We start from the raw sequence: 20,273 nt of genomic DNA, 5'->3' as shown, positions 1-20,273 counted from the left end.
AAAAAAGTAAAAAAAGTGCCTTTCAAAAAGTTTTGAAGACTGAAAAGTTATTTACAATTTTTTAATTATCCCCATTTGATGATTAATCGTACCATTTTTCATCTAAATGTGTATCAAATGCTTCCAAAAGTGCTAGTGAGCAAAAATAGCATTAAGCAGTGTCGATTTTAATGTTTTCCCGGTCGTGAGCGGCAGAAGTCTGTTGCACCCATTTTCGCGATGAAGAAATCCTAGAATTTTTATTTTTTGTTCGTCTTACTCAATCCGACGGCGACGACAACGACGGCAGACAAGAAGAAGAAAGGCACCATCAAACCAAACGGGTCCGTGTCTGATGTGCGTTGATTGTGTGTGGTGTTTGTGTTTACGTAAAAAGAGTTGGAAAAACTGAAAGTGATTGTACAATAATTTTCGATCTGCGGGAAGAGTGAACGGAAGAAAAAACATCAATTCATTAGGGAATTCCAAAGTAGAACAGGCGGAGGAACGGTTTGTTTTAGGGGAGGGTTACCGGAACCCGATTGCCAGCTCCTGCAAGGGAGAACCACCCGGACAAAAGAGTGTTAAATTGGATTCCGAAAGCATATTCGGGGCGCCCCCGTCCGGGAGAATGATGGCCCCCTTCCGGCGCAAAAAATCCAACAAGGAGTTCCCGGTGAAGGTGTGCACGTACGACTCGGAGCTGGAGTTCCATCTCGAGGTGAGTGGTTCTGTGCTGAGCATTTTGTTTGATGTAGTGGGTGGATTCTATTTTTAATCGCTCGCTAATTATTGTTGCCAGCTTGATATTTTTAACTGTGCATTATTTTGCGTATTCTAGCACCGTGCCACCGGTGGCTTCCTGTTCGATCTAATTTGCCGCACAATCGGTCTCCGTGAGACGTGGTACTTTGGGCTGCGCTACGTCGACAAGAAGGGTTACAAAAGCTGGCTCAAAATGGACAAGAAAGTCCTGGATCAGCACATCAATCTCACCACGGAAGGTTGCGTGTTCATGTTCATGGCCAAATTCTTCCCGGAAAACGTCGCCGAAGAGCTGGTCCAAGAGGTCACCCAGCACATGTTTTTCCTGCAGATCAAGGAGGCGATACTCTCGATGGTAGTTTACTGTCCACCGGAGGCTTCCGTCCTACTGGCTTCCTACGCGGTGCAAGCTAAGGTATGCGATTATTGACTCGTTTGATTGGCCAATTAATAATTTGCTCTACCGGTTTTCAGTACGGCGATTTCGATGAGGCTGTCTGTAAGCCGGGCATGTTGATTAGTGAAAATTTATTACCGCAACGGGTGATCGATCAGTACCAGATGACTCCGCAGATGTGGGAAGAGCGAATCAAAACGTGGTACGCCGATCATCGCGGGATGTCCCGCGACGAAGCGGAGATGGAGTATCTCAAGATAGCACAGGATTTGGACATGTTTGGCGTTAACTACTTTCCCATTACGGTAAGGGATGGCTGCTCGTTGAATTTTAAACCTTCGTGTAATTTTAACATTGGAACTTCTTCTTTTAGAATAAGAAAAACACAGAGGTATACGTGGGCGTTACTGCGCTCGGTCTCAACATCTACAGCAAGGAGAACAAACTGACTCCGATGACCACCTTCCCGTGGAACGAAATCCGAAACATCAGTTTCGACGGGAAGAAATTCTTCGTCAAAACGAACGAAGAAAAGGGCAACGTTGCGACGACCTTCTACTCGGAGAAGGCTCGCAACAACAAGGAACTGCTGGATCTATGCGTGGGGAACCACGAGCTGTACATGAAGCGACGCAAACCGGACACGATGGAGATCCAGCAGATGAAAGCACAGGCAAAGGAGGAGAAACACCGGAGGCACATCGAGCGGAACAAGCTGGCGCGGGAGAAGCAGCTGCGCGAGGAAGCCGAACAGGAGAGGGCCAACATGGAGAAAAGACTGATGCAGCTGCAGGAGGAGATGGCTTCCGCCAATGAGGCGTTGGTAAGTTTGGAAATTTGGTGATTGTGGATTCCGTTTTGTTGCTCGCATTTGAGTAAGAAAGCTAGCGTCTATCATTGACGTGTTGAGAAATGTCGTTTGGGAAGGTCCTTCGGAAAAGTGATTTTGTAGATGCTTTATTTTCGACATGATTACTGGCTCAATGTTAAGAGAATTGAGAGGGTAATTTAAATTGAGTTCTATGGAGAATTCTGCAGATAATTCCAAGTATTTTGGTAGAAATTTTCTAAAGAAATTCTATGCAGTAATCCAAAGGAAATTCATAAGAGTATTCTACAGTGATTCCAAACAGAATTCCAATGAAATTCTGATGTTTTTTTTTCAAGTAGTCGGAGTAGAACTCAAAGGTAATTCGGAGGATAATTTCATATGAGTTTTGATAGAAATTTGAAGTAAAGAGAATTTATACAAATGCTTCACGAAACTATCCTTGGAATTCGCGTGAGTCTCTTCTCAGAGTTCCTTCGCAATTATACCGGGAAAATTCGATTTAATTGGTATTCTTCTTGGAATTACCTTGGAACTAACCCTCTAAGATTTATCTTCAGATTTTCTTTGGAATTTGACCCAGAACTATTTTGAATCTATTCTTAGAGTTCTTCTCATAAGGCCGGAATAAATGAATACTTTCACTTTTGTCACACCACATTCAAATTTAGCGAGGCACTTACTTACCTTACCAGTCTTGATGTCCTCTGCTATCCGAAGAAGTCATCTCCACTCTATTCGATCCATGGCTACACGTCACCAGCCTCGTAGTCTGCGAAGGGTCCGCAGGTTGCGTTCTAGTTGGTCGATCCACCTTGCCAGTTGCGCGCCTATTCTTATTGTTCCTGTTAGATCGCTTTCGAGAGTCATTTTAACTGAGTCGTCGTGCGGAATTCTTACGACGTGCCCAGCCCACCGTAGTCTCCCAATTTTTGCAGTGTAGAAGATGGATGGTTCTCCCAGCAGCTGGTGAAATTCGTGGTTCATTCGCCTCCTCCAAGTTCCGTCATCCATCTGCACTCCACCGTGGATGGTAAGCCACACCTTCCGTTCGAAATCTTGAAGGGAAAAAGATAGACAACTGTACTTGTCGAGTGACTAATGCAAACTGAGTTTATTGAAATCAACTTATTATCTAGAGTACTGTTATTGGACCCTTCAGTCGAGTTGCTTCAGCTTTCTCCTTCACTCCTCCTCAAGCTCGACGCACTGAAGGATAATCTTCTTCCGCAACTGCTCTAGTTTGACTCTTGCTAACGGCTTCGTGAGTACGTCGGCAACCATCTGCTCCGTTGGGCAATAAACGACGTCCATGACACCGGTACATACCAGCTCGTTCGACTATTTCCTCCTTCAGACCGCAGTATCGCAATACAGCTTTGATTGTCCTCCTGTACCGTGATGGGTTTAGCAAGGATCTCTCCTACGTCCTTCATCAGCATAAGAAGCCTGAGTCTTGTAGAGTTAAAAGGAAAAACGGTGCTTCAGGTTTGAAGGAACAAAGTGGAATGAACGTTTATTCTCTAAATACTTGCTAACGTAACACAATCGCGAGTTACTTGGTTTTCACTCCTCCCTAATCCGTGATGCCTAAGAACTGGCTTAACTTGGCTTGCTTCAAAAGGGTCATCGTTCTTGGATTATACGAACCATTGTTCGCGATGCTGATTGCCGACTGATTATCGCAGTAGATTGGCATTGCTTCAACTTCTGTTAGCTCCGAACGCAGATTCTTCCACCACATCGCCTCTTGAATGGCCCGCGAAAGTGCCATAAATTCCGCCTCGCATGATGAAAGGGCTACGGTTGGTTGCTTTTTCACATTCCAGGATATGGCAGCCCCTTGCATGGTGAACAAGTAACCTGTTGTCGATCTTCTGTCATCAGGATCTCCTCCCCAATCGGCATCGCTATACCCTTGAAGGCCTCCAGTATCGTCCTTAGTGTACAGCAACCTTTTCTGCGCTGTTCCCTTTAGGTATCGTATTATACGCTTGGTTGCTTCCCAATGTTGTCTACCAGAGTTGGCTGAGAATTGACTCACAGCATTCACAGCGTACGCAATATCTGCTCGACTAGTTTGCGCTACATATGACAAACAGCCAACTGCTTCCTTGAAGGGTACTCTTGACATCTGTGCTGCCTCCTCAGCCGTTTTAGGAGACATCGATTTATCTAGTCTCAGACTTGGATCTGCTGGTGTTGCTACAGGAGTAGCGTCTGTCATCCCAAAGCGCTGGATTATCTCTTGAATATAAGATTGTTGGTCCAACGAAAGATGTCCTTGCACTCGATCTCTGACAGTTCGAATTCCCAGGCAGTGTGAAGCTTCACCCAAGTCTTTCATTTGGAACTTCTTCATCAAAAATTTCTTCAGTTTCTTCTTCAACGCCAGGTTGTTTGTAAATATCAGCAGATCATCTACGTATATCGTCACAAATAGCATAATGTCACCATCCAGGATCCAGTACAAGCACGTATCTACTTGTGATCGTTCGACTTTGGAATGCTTTCGCTGATCACGATTACATCTCGACTGATTATGAAATCGTTTCGCTCCATCGTATACACGATAGCCCTTGGTATCTTCGCAATATCAAATGAACACGCCTTTCTCCGCCTTTGGATCGAACTTGGATGCCGTTGGTCGTACCCCATGGCTCACTCCCGAACTCCGAAGGCTGAAAAGACAAAAGAGACCCGCCTAAGAAGATTTTCGAAAAACAAGAGTGTATCGCTGCGTGACCACTACGTGAAGCTGAACATAAGCTATAAATGCGTTAGCAAGAGATGTTATATTCGATATCAGACGGGCTTACAACGACGACTCAAATCCCATCCACAATCTTTTTGGGATTATGTCAAACAGCAACGTAACGAGTGTGACCTGCCGATAGACAGATATCATCAGCATTCAGTAACACACAGCCGTCAGGGCTAGCTATGCCTGAAGTCACTGTCAACAATGATGCGATTATGGCAGCTGCACGTAAACTAAAAGTGTCAACGTGCTTAGGTCCCAATGGAATTCCGTCGGTGTTTTTGAAGAACTGCATTGACAGCTTGCTCGAGCCACTTTAAGTGATCTTCAGCTTGTCGCTTTCATCCGGAGTGTTTCCGTCCTGCTGGAAACGTGCATACATGTTTCCAAACTCTTTGAGCTTGTTGTGATGGACCAACTATTCTTTCATTGCTAGCAATTTTTAAGCCCAGACCAGCATGGTTTCATACCCGGTCGTTCGACCGCGTCAAACCTTTTATGTCTCACTTCTTACGTAACCGACAGTATGCTTGAACGAGCACAAACGGATGTACTATATTTGGACTTATCCACAGCATTCGATAAGGTCAACTATCAAATTGCTGTAGCGAAGCTTGAAAAGCTTGGAATTCATGGAACTCGTTTGGATTGGTTCCAGTCCTACTTGAACGGTCGTCGCTCGCAAGTAGTCATCGGCGAATCCACTTCAGCTTCATTTCCAATCAGTCAGAGATTCCGCAGGGAAGTCATCTTGGATCACTCATCTTCCTTTTATACTTCAACGATGTCAATGCAGTGCTGGACAGCTGGATGGGCCAAGGCTTTCGTTTGCTGATGACTTCAAGCTTCGTTCTGAGGTTGACGCTCAGTTTCTACAACAACTTGATGCATTCGCTCCTTGGTGCCAGATGAATCGTATGACCGTAAATCCTGCAAAATGCTCAGTTATTACGTTTTCTCGACTGAAAGATCCAAAACTTCATGATTATTCATTTTCTGGAGCACCACTGGTAAGAGTGAACGAAATCAAGGAGCACGTGTCGTTCGTAGTGAATAAAGCTTCAAAATCACCAGGCTTAATCTTCCGGTTAACAAAAGAGTTCACGGACATTTACTGTCTAAAGGCGCTCTACTGTGCATTAGTTCGGTCGAAATTGGAGTACTGTTCGACTGTTTGGAGCCCTCACTACCAAAATGGAATCGAGAGAATAGAATCAGTGCAACGGTGGTTTGTTCGATTCGCACTTCGTCGACTACCATGGCGGGATCCATTTCGTCTCCAAAACTACGAGCACCGATGTCAGCTAATTCGTCTGGATACACTTAGTACACGAAGAGACGTTGCTAAGACTATGCTGGTTTCTGATGTCTTGCTGGGTCGAGTTGATTGTCCTGAAATCCTGCAACGAATCAACTTGTATGTGCGACCAAGATCTCTACGGAACAATGCGATGCTACGACCTCAACCTCACCGCACCAATTACGGAATGAACAGTGCCATTGGAAGATTGCCGCAAAAGCTCAACGCAGATGTCGCCACTGCATGATGATGATAATGTTGACAGACTGCATATAAAATTCGTGAAAATAAGCAATAAATCATAATTTTTATCAAGCCTGCGTGAAATCCTTCTTCCAATATAACATTCGAATTGAAGAAGACAACGTTTTTACGATCAGACTGATGTGCATCTTTGACTTTTCCAGTTGAACTTTCATAAGATATATTCATTTCATTTCACGGCTTCATCAATGCTGCATCGTAAATATGATGGTAAACAGAAGTAAATTGCTCAATTACTCAAAATAAAGATGATTTCTCATCTTGTTATCACTTTGAAGACCATCTAGCACCATTTTATAGTATGGTGCGTGTTGAGTAAATCAAGCTCCGGTGCGTTTTCCGTCGAAAATTGGGAGTATCCATATGTTTGCTTAAAGAAGGCCAAAATGAACACTTATTGAATATTGGCGTCCTATACAACCAATTCTCTATTACCACCAGCATGATACAACCTTTCCTAAGTAAATTCACTTAATTTCCACTTTCATCTTAGTGAAAATCGCACATATTTACCATTTTCTGAAAAATGCAGCTGCGCAGGAGGTAACCTCTCCCTGTGGGTGCAAACTTGTTATGCATAATTTGTCATGAAAACATCTCCGATCCATACCGAAATAATAACAAATACTTTTCAAACACGTTTTCTTACACGATTCAAGCAAAAGTTTCCACGGGAAATTCTTAGTTTTTCTTTATGGACTGATTTGCCCCAAAAAGCGTCTGTTTTACTTGGAAAATTTGGAAACTATCCTCCTTCTAGTAGTTCTCACTTCGAAATGTAGGTGGTGAAAGCTTGGAAAAGTTTCACTGCAGACGCCAACTACGGGAATACAGAGAGTTTTCAACCGGGTTGCCAGTCAATTTGATTTAAACGTTCCGCGTGACTTGCTACGTGCTAGATTTCTTAATGTTTTTAGATAATTTGAAACATATGTGTAGTTTTAATGTATATTAATTTAGTTCATTGGCAACAATTTATCCATCATTGGGGCCAAGAAGCCTGTTGATGAAGAAATAATAAATACATAAATAAATAAATTGTAGACACGAAAGTCCATGCAATGTTAAATAGTAGACACGAAAGGCACTCGAGAATGTCCCCGATACTCGAACAACACACATCACTCGATCCAGCGTCGTGTTGACCAATCGCGTCAGTTTATCCGGAAATCCGTACTCGTGCACAATTTGCCATAGCTGCTCTCGATCGATTGTGTCGTATGCAGATTTGATGAACCAATGATGAATCTCGCCTTGGATTGCCCCACGAATTCTCTTGCAAATGATGACAGGCAGTGGCATAGAATTTGGGAGAGTACCTTGTAGGCGGCACTCAGCAGTGTGATCGCACGGTAGTTGCAGCAATCCAACTTGTCGCCCTTTTTGTAGATTGGGCATACGACACCTTCCATCCACTCCTCCGGTAATATCTCCTCCTCCTTGGCATTTATCCAGTGCTCAACTTCTTCTTCTTTTTTTTCCTTTATTTAACGTCGGTCTCTGTTCCGCAATCTAGTGCCAATCACCGACGGACATCTATTGCCATCCATTGACGGCAATCGAATGTGCAGGAAGGCAGCTTCCACACCTGCGTAGGATATCGCACCCATTCACAACACACATGGGCCGGGACCAACGGCTTTACTTCCCTTCCGAAGGAAGACGTGACCAGAGATTTTTATGCCTCAGAAAAATCCCACCGACCTCGGCTGGGATTGAACCCAGACCCATTGGGGTGTTAGAAAGTAGTCACGCTTAACACTACACCACCGGCGCCGGCTGCCTCACAAAGTCAACCATCACTTTCAATTGAAAGTCATTCTGTCTTCTCTTCGAGCAGATCCCCGTCAACATCAACAGAACCACTTTCGATCAGTTTTTATGCTGTTTGTTTTGGCTTGACTCGTGTTCATTTCTTCTTTCATTGTCAAATGAACTTACTTTTGCATTGAAGCGAAGCTGTTCGATCCAAATTCGTGCAGTTTTTATGACTTTTGTTGCTTGTTCACTCGGTTCATTTAAGCGTATGCGCATAGATCTGTGCACGTGGATGTCAAATTTATCCCTGTCAGGTGGTTTGTTTACTCATCAATATGGGTATTTTTTTTTAACGGGTTGACGTCTAGAGATCGAAAATTGATATGCGACGAGGGGTGCGACACATCTAAATCTCGATTTTAAATAGTCGAAAAATCTCATCCTACGAAAAATCTTTTTCCATCTCTTGCATCTAAACCCATCTACTCGCTTCGTTCTCCACCTTTTTGCAGGAAATCTTCAAAATCACAATCAATCGTGTTTCTATCTATTAAGCGCGAGTGCATCTCACGACAGCAAAGCAAAAATTTCCTGCATCTTAGATAGAGTCCCCTCGATATGCGACGCCATTTTGAAATCCAAGATGGCGGCTTACAGTTTAAGAAAAAGTGGGAAATGCTGTCAAATACTTATCAATAAAGGTATTTTTGGAATCGGGATGGTGTCTAGAGGATGAAAATCGACATCCGACGCCATTTCGAAATCCATGATGGCGGCTTCCGATTTCAGATCAAGTGGGAAATACTGTCAAATACCCATAAATATAGGTATTTTTGGAATCGGGATGGCGTCTAGAGGCCCGAAATGAATATCTGACGCCATTTTGAAATCCTATATGACGGCTTCCTATTTCAAAAAATGGGAAATGCTGATGCCGTCCCATCAATATGGATATTTTTGGAATCGGAGTCACGTCTGGACATTGGAAATCAATATCCGACGCCATTTTATAATCCAAGACAGCGGCTTCCGATTTGCGGAAAAGTGTCAAATATCCTAAAATATGTAGTTGAAGATGCTAATTTCAAATAACAAACTGTAGTGGTAATTTTTATACGATAGATGGAGTAGATGAAAGCATAGAGTTGATAGTTCCGTTAGAGTACGGCAGTGTGAAGATTGCATATAGATATTAGAATAGCGAGCTAGAACAACTTTTAAGGAAGGTACAAATCGGTTTTTTCATCTCTCTTTACCAAACTCCCCCCCCCCCCCCCGCCACCACTGGCAAAAAGAGATGAAAACCGACCCGCTCAAGTACCAACTGTGTGTTTGAAACAGTTCTACCGATTTTTACCGCACTTCAGTTGTTATTTGAAGGAAGGCATCCAGTCGTAGGTTTGGAAATTGCAACTATTGTTTACCCCTACCACGATATGTGCTCCTGTCATCGTCGACTTGACGATCTCGAGGGGACACGGGTGGGGTAGGTGCTGCTACTGTACCTTTCGACCATTGACAGTAATTGATGGTATGCTCGTACTCTAACGGAACTATCAACTCTATGCTTTCATCTACTCCATCTATCGTATAAAAATTACCACTACAGTCTGTTATTTGAAATTAGCATCTTCAACTATGTAAATCGTTGACTTCACGTAGAAGTAATACTAAAAACATATAGTCAAAGTATCCTAAAATATGGTTATTTTCAGAATGGGGATGAGACGTAGAGCCGAAAATTGATGTCACGCCGTCTTTAAATTCAAGATGGCGGCTTTGGTTCAGAAAATCTGTGAAATACCGTCAAATACCTATCAATGAGGGTTTTTTGGAATCGGGCTGGCTGGCATCTAGAAGAAAGAAATCGATGTCCGACGCCATCTTGAAATTCAAGATGGTGGCTACCGATTTCATAAGAAGTGTCAATAGCCTACAAATGGCATCGAATATCGATTTTCAGCATCTACGCGTCGTCCTCGTTCCGAAAATACCCAGATCTTAGGGTATTTGACACTTTTTATGGCCCGATGGCCGCCATATTGGATTCCAAAATGGCACCGGATATCGATTTTCGGCGTTCACACGTTGTCACCATTCCGAAAATACCCATATTGTAGGGTATTTGACACTTTCTGAACCCTGATGGCCGCCATATTGGATTCCAAAGTGGTATCTGATATCGATTTTTGGCATCTACGCGTTGTCTCTGTTCCGAAAATAAACATATTGTAGGGTATTTGACACTTTTTCTGAAACCCTATGGCCGCCATATCGCCGGATATCGATTTTCGGCAGCCACGCGTTGTCTCCGTTCCGAAAATACCCATATCTTAGGGTATTTGACACGTTTTATGAAACGTGATGACCATCATCTTGGATTCCAAAATGGCGTCGAATATCGATTGTCGGCATCCACGTTCCGAAAATACCCATATTGTAGGATAGTTGACACTTTCTGAATCCTGATGGCCGCCATATTGGATTTTTGGCATCTACGCGTTGTTCCCGTTCTGAAAATAACCATATCTTAGGGTATTTGACACTTAATAAAACCAATGGGCACTATCTTGAAATTCAAAATGGCGTTGGATATCGATTTTCAGCATTTACGCGGCATCCCCGTTCCGAAAATACCCTATTGTAAGGTATTTGAGACTTTCCCTGACCTCGATGGCTGCCATCTTGGACTCCAAAATGGCCTCGTTAATTTAGATTTCGTTTAATATAAAATAATATATTTTTACTACATATAATCCACAATATGTAACTATCCGGATACTAAAGGGTATCCACGATGAAATTGCCACACACAAAATTGATTCGCAAAATTCGAGTTTTCATCCGATTGCCATCAAATTTTCAGGGATTGAGAAATAACTATTAAACTTCATTTTACCATTTTACTCGTATTTTATTTACAGTCCATACGCAAATGCCCGCACCTTGGCCTTAACCCCGGCCATAAGATTCTGCACAACCTGTGAATCAACCGTTTTTTGCATGTAAACCCATACTTTCTTCAGTTCCTCGACTGTCTTCACTACCTTAGGTCGTTTAAGAAGGTGCTGCTTCATAATCGCCCAGTACTTCTCGATGGGGCGGAGCTCCGGAGTGTTGGGAGGGTTGAACATTTTCGGCACGAAATTGACCTTATTGTCCGCATACCACTTCAGCACGTCCTTGGAGTAGTGGCATGAGGCCAAATCCGGCCAAAAGATTGTTGGGACGTTGTGGGCCTTCAGGAGAGGAAGCAGCCGCTTCTGGAGGCACTCTTTTATGTACACCTGTCCGTTCATCGTGTCCTGGGTCACGAAAGGTGCACTCCGCTTCCCGCACGTGCAGATGGCTTGCCAAACCACGAATTTCTTCGCAAATTTGGACATCTTCTGAGTGCGGACATGCTCCGGAACGCTGAACTTATCCTTGGCCGTGAAAAACAGGTTGCCGGGGATCTGTTTGAAGTCGGCCTTCACATATGTTTCGTCGTCCATGATGCAGCATTCAACTTTTGTCAGCATGTTGAGGTACAACTTCCTGGCACGGGTTTTGGCGGACTTGTTCTGCTTCTCGTCGCGATTAGGGGCCTTTTGTACCTTGAACGTTCGAAGCCCAGCCTTAGTTTTGGCCTTCTGGACAAAACTTCGGCTTAGGTGCAGCTTCTTAGCCACATCCCTAACGGAGGCGTTCGGATCTCGGTTGAAGGCCCCAACTACGCGGTTGTGATTTTTGGTGTTGAACGGAATACTTTTTCCTTCACTTCTGGCCTTCCGATCGGTGGTCAACCGTTCCTCGAACCGCTTAATCACTCGCGACACCGTGGAATTCGCGATTCCCAACGTATTAGCGATGGAACGATGCGAGAGATCCTTGTTCTCGTGATGAATGCGCAAGATTTTATCACGCACGAGCTGTTCTTTCGACTCCATTTCCGTGAGTTTTGATCACAGGACTTTAAAACTTGCAGGATGTAAATAATGCACTATGAACTAAATCCACCCAAATTTTCATTAAATTCTACCCAACGGTTAAAAAGTTAGAGCAATTTCATAGTGTGGCAATTTCATCGTGGACACCCTTTATATGTATTTTGATGCCTGCGTCGTCAGGTCATGACAAGTCGAATGAGCCCAGAATCGAAGTCATAGTACCATAGAGGTAACTCTAAGACCAGAAGGTCCCGAAGAACCGTGCTCAACTTTTTGGCTCAGCTCTGGTACTCTCTTCCGTCCCAAGCTAATCTATTCACTCCTCGAAACATAGGAAAATCCACTAACCCCTCATTTTATCTGTCAAATTTTCATAGCGAATCAAAACAAACATTGTGTAGTACTAGAATTTCGACTGGAATGGGGTACGTTAATCGTTTGCTTGGGACCAATAGGCTAGTCAAGTAGTGAGCCAATTTAAAATCGATAGTTTCGTAATGATTGTTGATAGTACTGCTTCCACCTCTCAATCCAATCCAATTCGTTCGTAAGAAGGTTACCGTCCAAGTCCTTGCACATATCGGCTTGCCTTTGCGCGAGAATTTCCGTGAGTCGTTTACGCGTTATAGATTTTCCATCGCCTCGCAATCTCGGTTTTCCTGATGGCGCTTCTTCCTTCGAAAAACCGAGATTTGTCTGTTCCGCGCTTGTCTATATCGCTCCCCATTCAATCTCTTGCGGTGTTGCATCAGTTTTGCCCGCGCTGCATTCTTGTCCTCTACCAACAGTTTGCATTCGCCGTCAAACCAGTCATTTCTTCGGTCCTGGATCGCAGTACCAACAATCAATACGAAACTAACGATTTTAAATTGGCTCACCACTTTAGTAGCCTATTGGTCCCAAGCAAACGATTAACGTACCCTATTGTAGTTGAAATTCTATTACTACACTATGTTTGTTTTGATTCGCTATGAAAGTTTGACAGATAACATCAGGGGTGTGTGGATTCATGCAGAACATGCAGGGGTGAGTGAAATAGCTTGGGACTGCTTGGGACCGTTGTTCTGGTACTGAGTGAGCCAAAAATAATAATGATTTTCTTCGGGACCCAGTGGTCTTAGAGTTACCTCTATGGCAGTACCTAGTGCCACTGCAGCAGTACTACCCTCAGTTATCTTCAAGAGTAGCTGCGCCAAGCTGCTCTTCCGTGGGTAGTGCAGCTTCCAGCTGCTTCGCGTAATCCTGGGCAAATTCGGCGTCCCGTAACGCTTGGGTAGCGGCGTTCGACTTCGACGGGTGTTGCGCACCGTCTAGAGCTTTGAGCGCATGCATACTGCAACAAAGTAGTGGTCCGAATCTATGTTCGCACTGCGGTACGTGCGGACGTTGATAATCTAGATAGAGCTGGAATTAGGGCGTAACAGCTTTTGTAAACAATGACTTCTCTCGATGATTTCTAGAAAGTCAAGGCTCGCTCAGGCAAATCAACATCACCATTGGATAGGAGAAAGCTTCCCCTATCTGATGGTTATGTTGATTTGCGTGGGAGAGCGTTAAATTCCTAGAAATCATCGAGAGAAGTCATTGTTTACAAAAGCTGTTACGCCCTAATTCCAGCTCTATCTAGTAATGTCGGAGACCCGTCGATTAGAACGTGATCGATTTGGTTTTCTGTGCGTTCGTTGGTCAGGTGATCTCCAGGTGGTTTTCTGGATATCCTTGCGGGGGGAAAAGGTACTCCGGACTACCATACCACGGGAGGCTGCAATGTTCACGACATGCAGGCTGTTTGACCCGATTGCCGGTCTGTACATTGCCTCCCGTCCTACTTGAGCGTTCATGTCGCCGATGACGTCCCGTTGCGAACAGCCGTCGTACACCTGCTCCAGCTGCGCATAGAACGCGTCTTTCGTCGGGTCGCCCTTCGTGTGGACAGCGTACGTTGATGATGTTGTAGTTGAAGAAACGACCCTTCATCCTCGCGTTGATGGCTGCCAACCAATCACGCGTCGGCGCATCTTACCCAGCTCGTTGGTGGTGCCACAGCTCTGGTAGAAAGTTACCGCTCGATGCCCGCTTTTCCATACCTTTTGTCCCGTCCAGCAAAGTTCCTGCAGTGCTACGACTTCGAAGTTCGTCATAGATTAACTAATCGCAGCCCGGGAAGCCGTGCGATTTGCAGTTCCATGTTCCGAGTTTCCAATCGTAGTCCTTATTTCGTCGCGTAGGTCTGTGCCGATTGTTCCGATCCGTATTTCTTTCTTCGGTATTTGCAACTTTTTTCCAGGGCAACTTGTTGGGCCTGCCCAACCCCCTGTCTCGCCGGGGGACCATCGTGCACAGCTCTGTTTAGAGTCCCACACTGGCACTAGGACGCTGAACAGCCGCTCCTAACCGGGGGAACAGAAGCTCGGGTTTGGTGAAGCATTTCCTCTATCACCGCACTTTGGTTACCTCGCCAGTATTCGCGTCGCACCTCTTCACTTTGCTATCGCCGGACTATCAACATTACCCAGGCTACGCCACCCAGCTGTGTCCTTGTTTCAGCTAGTAGTACTTTGTTATCATATGACTCGGGGAGGCGTGAGGTAGGAACTTGTGAGGACCAGAGCTAGGTATCCCGCTCCTTCCAGGTTGTCAACTAACCATTTTGTAGCCCACACACCATACACATACCCCAAAGCTATTAATTCACGGAATCAAATTGAACTGTTAAGCATCCGTTATTTCAAATTCCACACATTTCCAGCGCCGAAGCGAGGAAGCGGCCGAACTGCTCGCCGAGAAGAACCGCCTAGCCGAAGAGGAAGCCCTGCTGCTCTCCCACAAAGCCCTGGAGGTCGAGCAGGAAATCAGCCGGATGCGGATGACGGCCCGCAAAACCGAAGAGGAAAAGGTCTACCTGGAGCGGAAAACGCAGGAAGCCGAACTGCTGACGGCCCAGATGATCGAAGAATCGCGCAAGCGGGTCATGGAAACGGAGAAGCTCAAGAACGAGCTAATCCACGCCCGGGTCGCCGAGAAGGAAGCCAAGGAAAAGCTGCTCAACTTTCTGAGCCGGACATCGACGGAGTCGATTTTTATAACGCCGTCCTCGTCGCCGGAAACGCCGGCCCTGGAGAGCAATACGTACGACCTGCTGGCGGACGGGGACATGGATCAGCTGTCGCTGGAAATCGAGAAGGAAAGGTAGGTGGCAGCGAAACACTTTCAACTTTGTTCCGGGGTTAATTCCAAGGGGAAATTCGATATTTTCCGACAGGGTGGAGTACCTGACGAAATCGAAACAGGTGCAGAACCAGCTGAAGGAGCTCCGCTCGGAGATCGAACAGCTCAAGATCGGCGAGAAGCAGTCGCCCCTCGACAAGATCAACGCCCAGCAGATACGTCTAGGTGAGAACAAGTATTCCACCCTGAAGAAGCTCAAATCGGGCTCGACGAAAGCACGAGTAGCGTTTTTTGAGGAATTGTAAGTGACTAGAGTGTACATCTACATACACACATACCTACCTACATTTTATAATACGCCTGCTTTAAAGAGTTCTTGACTTTTCTATTACTGATTGTGGAAGATGGGCTTCTGGCCGTCGTCTCTCTCGTCTCGTGCGTTGTGGCTGTAGAAACACGTTTTGTTTTGCTGCATCGAGTTTACTTTTTTCTGGATTGTTGAGTTCTTTTTTTTTTTGTATTCTGATTTCTGTATGCCTATAGAAGTGTTTGTATTGTATTGTTTATGTAGGTAGATTTCCTTTGATTGCGGTACTTGTTTTCTATGGGACATAGAAGGTATCGGAATATTTTGTATAGTGACCATCGAAACGAAACGAAAAAAAATGGTCTAGAACGAAGTGGAAGGGAGCAATCAGGGCCGTTAGACTGCGTTCCTGCCTCCAGCAGATTAAGGAATCAAAACGTAACAAATGGTGTCATTTTGAACTGTCGACTTACAAAGCGTGTAAAGTTTCATGACCGTACTATTCTCCTCGTTGCCAAAATATGTTATTCTCTTTCACGTAAATACGTTAGGTTCGTAGTGATTCAGCAACACTGTGTATACTGTTAGGTTAATGTCATCAGGCAGAAACATCTCTATGTAGTAGCCTCGATCATAAGTAGACAACTTAGAAATGTATTTTATTTATGCTATTACGTTACTTTTTTTACATTTTAGTGAACACTAGTGACAATTAGATGTATTTAATCATATTTTCGTCAGATTGCATCCTAGACTTTGTTGTTATTTAAACATCAAATTCATCATCGTAGTACTCTCACATTCATTAGACATTGGTGCGTAGCAATACCTATACAAACAGAAACAGGAAGAATTCCTTCTCTATTACCTATAATCTAGTAGCAATCCATCCATATTATTGTTAATCCGGTCTAAATACATTCAATTCAGAGAAAGATCAGAGGTAAAACCGTTGTTTTATACACCGCAACCGACAACTACATTAAGCCAACCAACGGAAAGTCATTCAATAAATAACTACTTTCTCAGTCAGTACATTTCTTAGTTTGAACATGTTGTTGATCAGTTTCACCATCCGTTTTCGTTCTATCATCATCTGTCATCATCTTATCGCGCAGTCTCACCCATTTTGGTCGAAGGTAAATGGTTCTGTTTGTATTTGTGTGCTTGCTTGTATTTGTTCGCCCTCCTCTCTGGTATCTATTGTATTGTTTTCTAACTAATTGTTTCTTTATTTTTTAGTGTTTTCCCCTCTCCTTCCATACTGCCACTGTTTTGTTTCGTGTGGTTGGGTTTTCTGTTTCTGTCACCATTTCGTTTGCTTCACGCCCTTCATTTCTAAGCAGCAGCTGCGGAACTATGTCGCTTCGACCTACTTGTGTGCAGCCAGCATTCACTGCAAATCAATCAAGCTTTAAATTTTTCCGTTTTCTTGAAATTTCCCAAACAGAGACCCGGAGGAATCGATAGCGTAGCGTTTCCCGGAATCATCACGCCCCGGAGGATGATTCCCAAGGAAGAAAACAAATCCATTCAATCTCGCATACTCTCACAATTGCCAACCTGCTGCTACCTATCTTTAGCTAGGGATGTAACAAAACAAAAAAAACTAGTTGAAAGAGATTGATCGATTCGACGACGGGTCGATCGGGAAGACAAGTGCCTGCGTATTAAGCTGTCGTTTCTTATGGAACGCGGTCAATACTGATTATACGACTACCAGCTGGTCAAGCGCCCATACTGGGTTGCCAAGGATGGCGTCAAATTTTTACTCACTAGGTATGATATAAACGGACAGTTTCGATACGCTTTTGGAATTATTTTTATTTTAGCTGTGAATAAACCACTTTTTTTAAACGTAGCCGATCGACCTTTTCTGGAAATTGATAGGAAAGAAAGTACCGTTCTAGGGCAGAGCGCACATTTTTACTTTTGATAGGGTATATTGTTTTATTGTTTTTTTACATCAACAGGCTGGATGAAGCCCCAATGATATTAACCTTATCAACTAAAGTAAAAAAAAAATACATTCAAGCATGGTCATGACATTAAAAAACATATATCTTATAGTCAGTTACTCCTGCCGGTAACTGGGTATTCGAAACGGATCATTCCAAGGCAATTTACGCAACGCAAAACGAAGAAAGCGACGTTGAACAGATTCAATTCTCTCGGCACCGTTGTTGTAGTTTGGGTTCCAAACCGCTGAACAATACTCAAGCGTCGATCGAACAAGCGAACAATAGAGAGATTTTAGACAGTAGATATCAGTGAAGTTTTTAGCTATCCTACAAATTGTTGCAGGGCAATGGTTATAACGGACCAAATTAAGTGAGAAACTATCTCCGCTGAATGACAACTACTGAATAACGTATATTTCTACTTCTCTGTGATACATAGCAAAGTGTGTGAGTGTATGGGTGTTGTGTAAACGATACATTGTAACAGTCACTCCATGTTGTAAATAGTAAATTAGTATAAATAAAATAAGAATGAGATAGATCTAATCCATACGCCAAAAACTATGCCAGTAGCAAAACGACAATGCAGTGCCAACATTTCAAAGGGGCGTAATTGTATTTGTAAACAATGGCTTTAGCCGTCGATTTCTCGCGAATAAAAGCTCACTCATGAAAAATAATGACACCAGCAGGTAGAGGAATGTTTCCTTTACCAGCTAGCATTGTTATTTTGGAGAGGTAAGATTTCATTCGCGAGAAATTTACGGGTAAAGTCATTGTTTACAAAAGCAATTACGCCCCTTTGAAATGTTGGCACTGAATGGTCGATTTACTATAAAAAATAGAATGCCTCGTGAGTAAAGCCACTCGACATTGTACAATTTCTCCCAAGGCCGAGTCCAGTGAAATCTTCGGGAAAGTTGGGAAAAGAGAGAGTGTGGCTACACCCGACTTTGAACGAAGTACCACCCTAATAAAAATAACCATAAAACAGAGCTTAACGACGTGTTCGGGGTATCATCCAAACCATTTGTGGGATAGTTTACCCATCAGGGAACTGTATCCCTATCCCGTTTATGGTATTTGTTTATTAGGGCAGCGATCGGAATAATCTCTCGCATTGCCGATCTAGTTCGAAGAAGTTCGCGGGAAAATCGAACTTCCGTTAAGTTCGGCCGAGGTCACCTTCCCTAATCTGAGGGTCACGGTTTCGCTTCACTTTCGTCCGAACCGCAGATTGCAGTGGAAGTGTTTCATTTTGTTCGCGTGATAGTTTCGTTTTGTAAAGTGAGTTAAAGGAACGTGGTTGTACTTTTATACTTAAATTCTCTTCGTTGATTGTTTAGCTATAATTATAAATCTAAACGTAGTGTGCGTCTTAGGCTAGACTACGTGTCACTTCCAACGCCATCATCTGCGTCCCCGGGGCGAATAATGCGAGCCGCATCTACATCGCTGAGCGGGGTCTTGTGGTCAACAACTGCCACTGCTGTTGAGATCACGTTCGTACACCCACGTGGAAATCGTTGGCCGTTCAACACCAACGGTCGAACACGCATCGATTGAAGTAGCATCGTCGCCGCGCCAGTAACTGCAGCGCAGCAATCAAAAGCAGGGTGCGTAGTTGAGTGTGGCGTCCGGTGAGGGCGCCACGGAGGACCCTTTTTTTGCCGACCATAAGGTCGAAGAGCATGAATTGCTAAGATTTGGATTAGTCCAATAATTGTAATGTTGGGGTGTCGGCAAGACAAACGCGCGTACGTATCATCGTATATGGATACCCACCCAACCTATCAATGTTAGACACCCGGGTGCCAAGCTTTGCCGTTTCCCGCTTGCTGTATCGTCGTGGGATTCGTCGGGAAGAAACACAAGAGTACAGCACAGATAGAAGGTAGTTATGCACACAAGAATAGGACTAGGTGGAGAAAGAGAATAAAGAGGAGTAGAAAAATATTAGCAATGGAAATTTCGTGAAAGCACGCTCTAGTTATAATAAAATCTCAGCTTACCGTTTTCCGTTGTGAAATAAATGTTTGATTTGATTTCGATGTAATGTTGTCCTATTAAAAATTAGAATGAGAGGAAGAAAGTGTTTTCACGTTGTTTCGGGTCCGTGTAATTCTGTTGTTGTCTTCCGCGTGGTCGGAGTTTGACTTAATGTTGCGTACCTCTTTTGCTGCAACTGCGCCTCTGGCGGAAATAAGTGGAACTACCGATGAGGAAAACTTGACGTGTAACGTCGTTTTAGGTTTGTGTGCTCTCTTACCGTGAGCTTTGGGAAAATATTTAGAGGTGTGAGAAATTATGCTGTTTTTGCAATAAGGGTTTCTACCCGGTCAATTTCGGTGGTAGTGAAGCTGGCTCGATCTCTTCTTTTTAGGAAGATTACTCTTGGACTCGCCCTGAGGCAGTCTCATCCGGGCAAAACTGAACATGGCATGCGGTCTCCTTTATCGGAGTGGCGCTTAAGCCGCATACTTAACCGAGATCGACCAGTGACGGCTACAACATGAATGTTTGGGGATTATGCACTGGGTGAAAACATACTTTTCGAATTGACATCGGTTTTACACGGTTGTGTAAACCGACACTCCTCAACGATGCTAGTTCGACGTTTCGGTTGGATCCTTAACGCCGATGGCAGTTCTGTGCCTCTCTAGTTTAATTCGCTCTAGGTGCTTTGTCATTAAGTCCGCCTCCATGCGCTCGGTTGGCTTGTAGCGGAGTTCGATGATACCTTGCTGGTGCAGGTCCTTGGTGTAGGCGTACTTCGTGTCAATGTGCTTGGAACGCTCGGATTCTACGATCTTCATACAGGATTGGTTGTCTTCCCAGCCGACTATGGGATTTGT

The 20,273-nt window shown here is 44.1% G+C and overlaps 1 protein-coding gene across 3 annotated transcripts; it reads left to right on the top strand.

Annotated features, from left to right (window-relative positions):
• The first annotated feature begins 24 nt into the window (after positions 1 to 24).
• On the top strand, positions 25 to 17,047 carry LOC135705476 (moesin/ezrin/radixin homolog 2-like). 3 transcript variants are annotated; one of them, XM_065227239.1, is made up of 7 exons: positions 25 to 700; positions 821 to 1,159; positions 1,219 to 1,446; positions 1,515 to 1,964; positions 14,732 to 15,171; positions 15,245 to 15,375; positions 16,908 to 17,047. In XM_065227239.1, the coding sequence occupies exons 1-7, from the start codon at positions 611 to 613 to the stop codon at positions 16,925 to 16,927; spliced, it is 1,698 nt and encodes a 565-aa protein (XP_065083311.1). In that variant the 5' UTR covers positions 25 to 610; the 3' UTR covers positions 16,928 to 17,047. The 3 variants fall into 3 exon arrangements, with proteins under 3 accessions (XP_065083311.1, XP_065083298.1, XP_065083303.1); XM_065227226.1 differs by having other exon boundaries at positions 15,245 to 15,451; XM_065227231.1 differs by lacking the exon at positions 16,908 to 17,047 and having other exon boundaries at positions 15,245 to 15,455.
• Positions 17,048 to 20,273: the final 3,226 nt, after the last annotated feature.

This window comes from Ochlerotatus camptorhynchus, unplaced genomic scaffold (genome assembly GCF_037179485.1).
Source record: "Ochlerotatus camptorhynchus isolate MF236.1 unplaced genomic scaffold, CSIRO-AGI_Acam_v1.1 ptg000022l, whole genome shotgun sequence".
NCBI classification, from domain to species: domain Eukaryota; kingdom Metazoa; phylum Arthropoda; class Insecta; order Diptera; family Culicidae; genus Ochlerotatus; species Ochlerotatus camptorhynchus.
The sequence above is the reverse complement of the archived record's forward strand: the minus strand, read 5'-3'. Positions and strand labels throughout refer to the sequence as shown.

What these genes read in the sequence shown, in the direction of transcription:
- LOC135705476 (XM_065227226.1), top strand. Translation starts at nt 611, where the DNA reads ATGATGGCCCCCTTCCGGCGCAAAAAATCCAACAAGGAGTTCCCGGTG. An exon ending in TTAACTACTTTCCCATTACG is followed by an intron (nt 1,447 to 1,514) that starts GTAAGGGATGGC and finishes TTCTTCTTTTAG; the next exon opens with AATAAGAAAAACACAGAGGT. An exon ending in CTGGAAATCGAGAAGGAAAG is followed by an intron (nt 15,172 to 15,244) that starts GTAGGTGGCAGC and finishes ATTTTCCGACAG; the next exon opens with GGTGGAGTACCTGACGAAAT.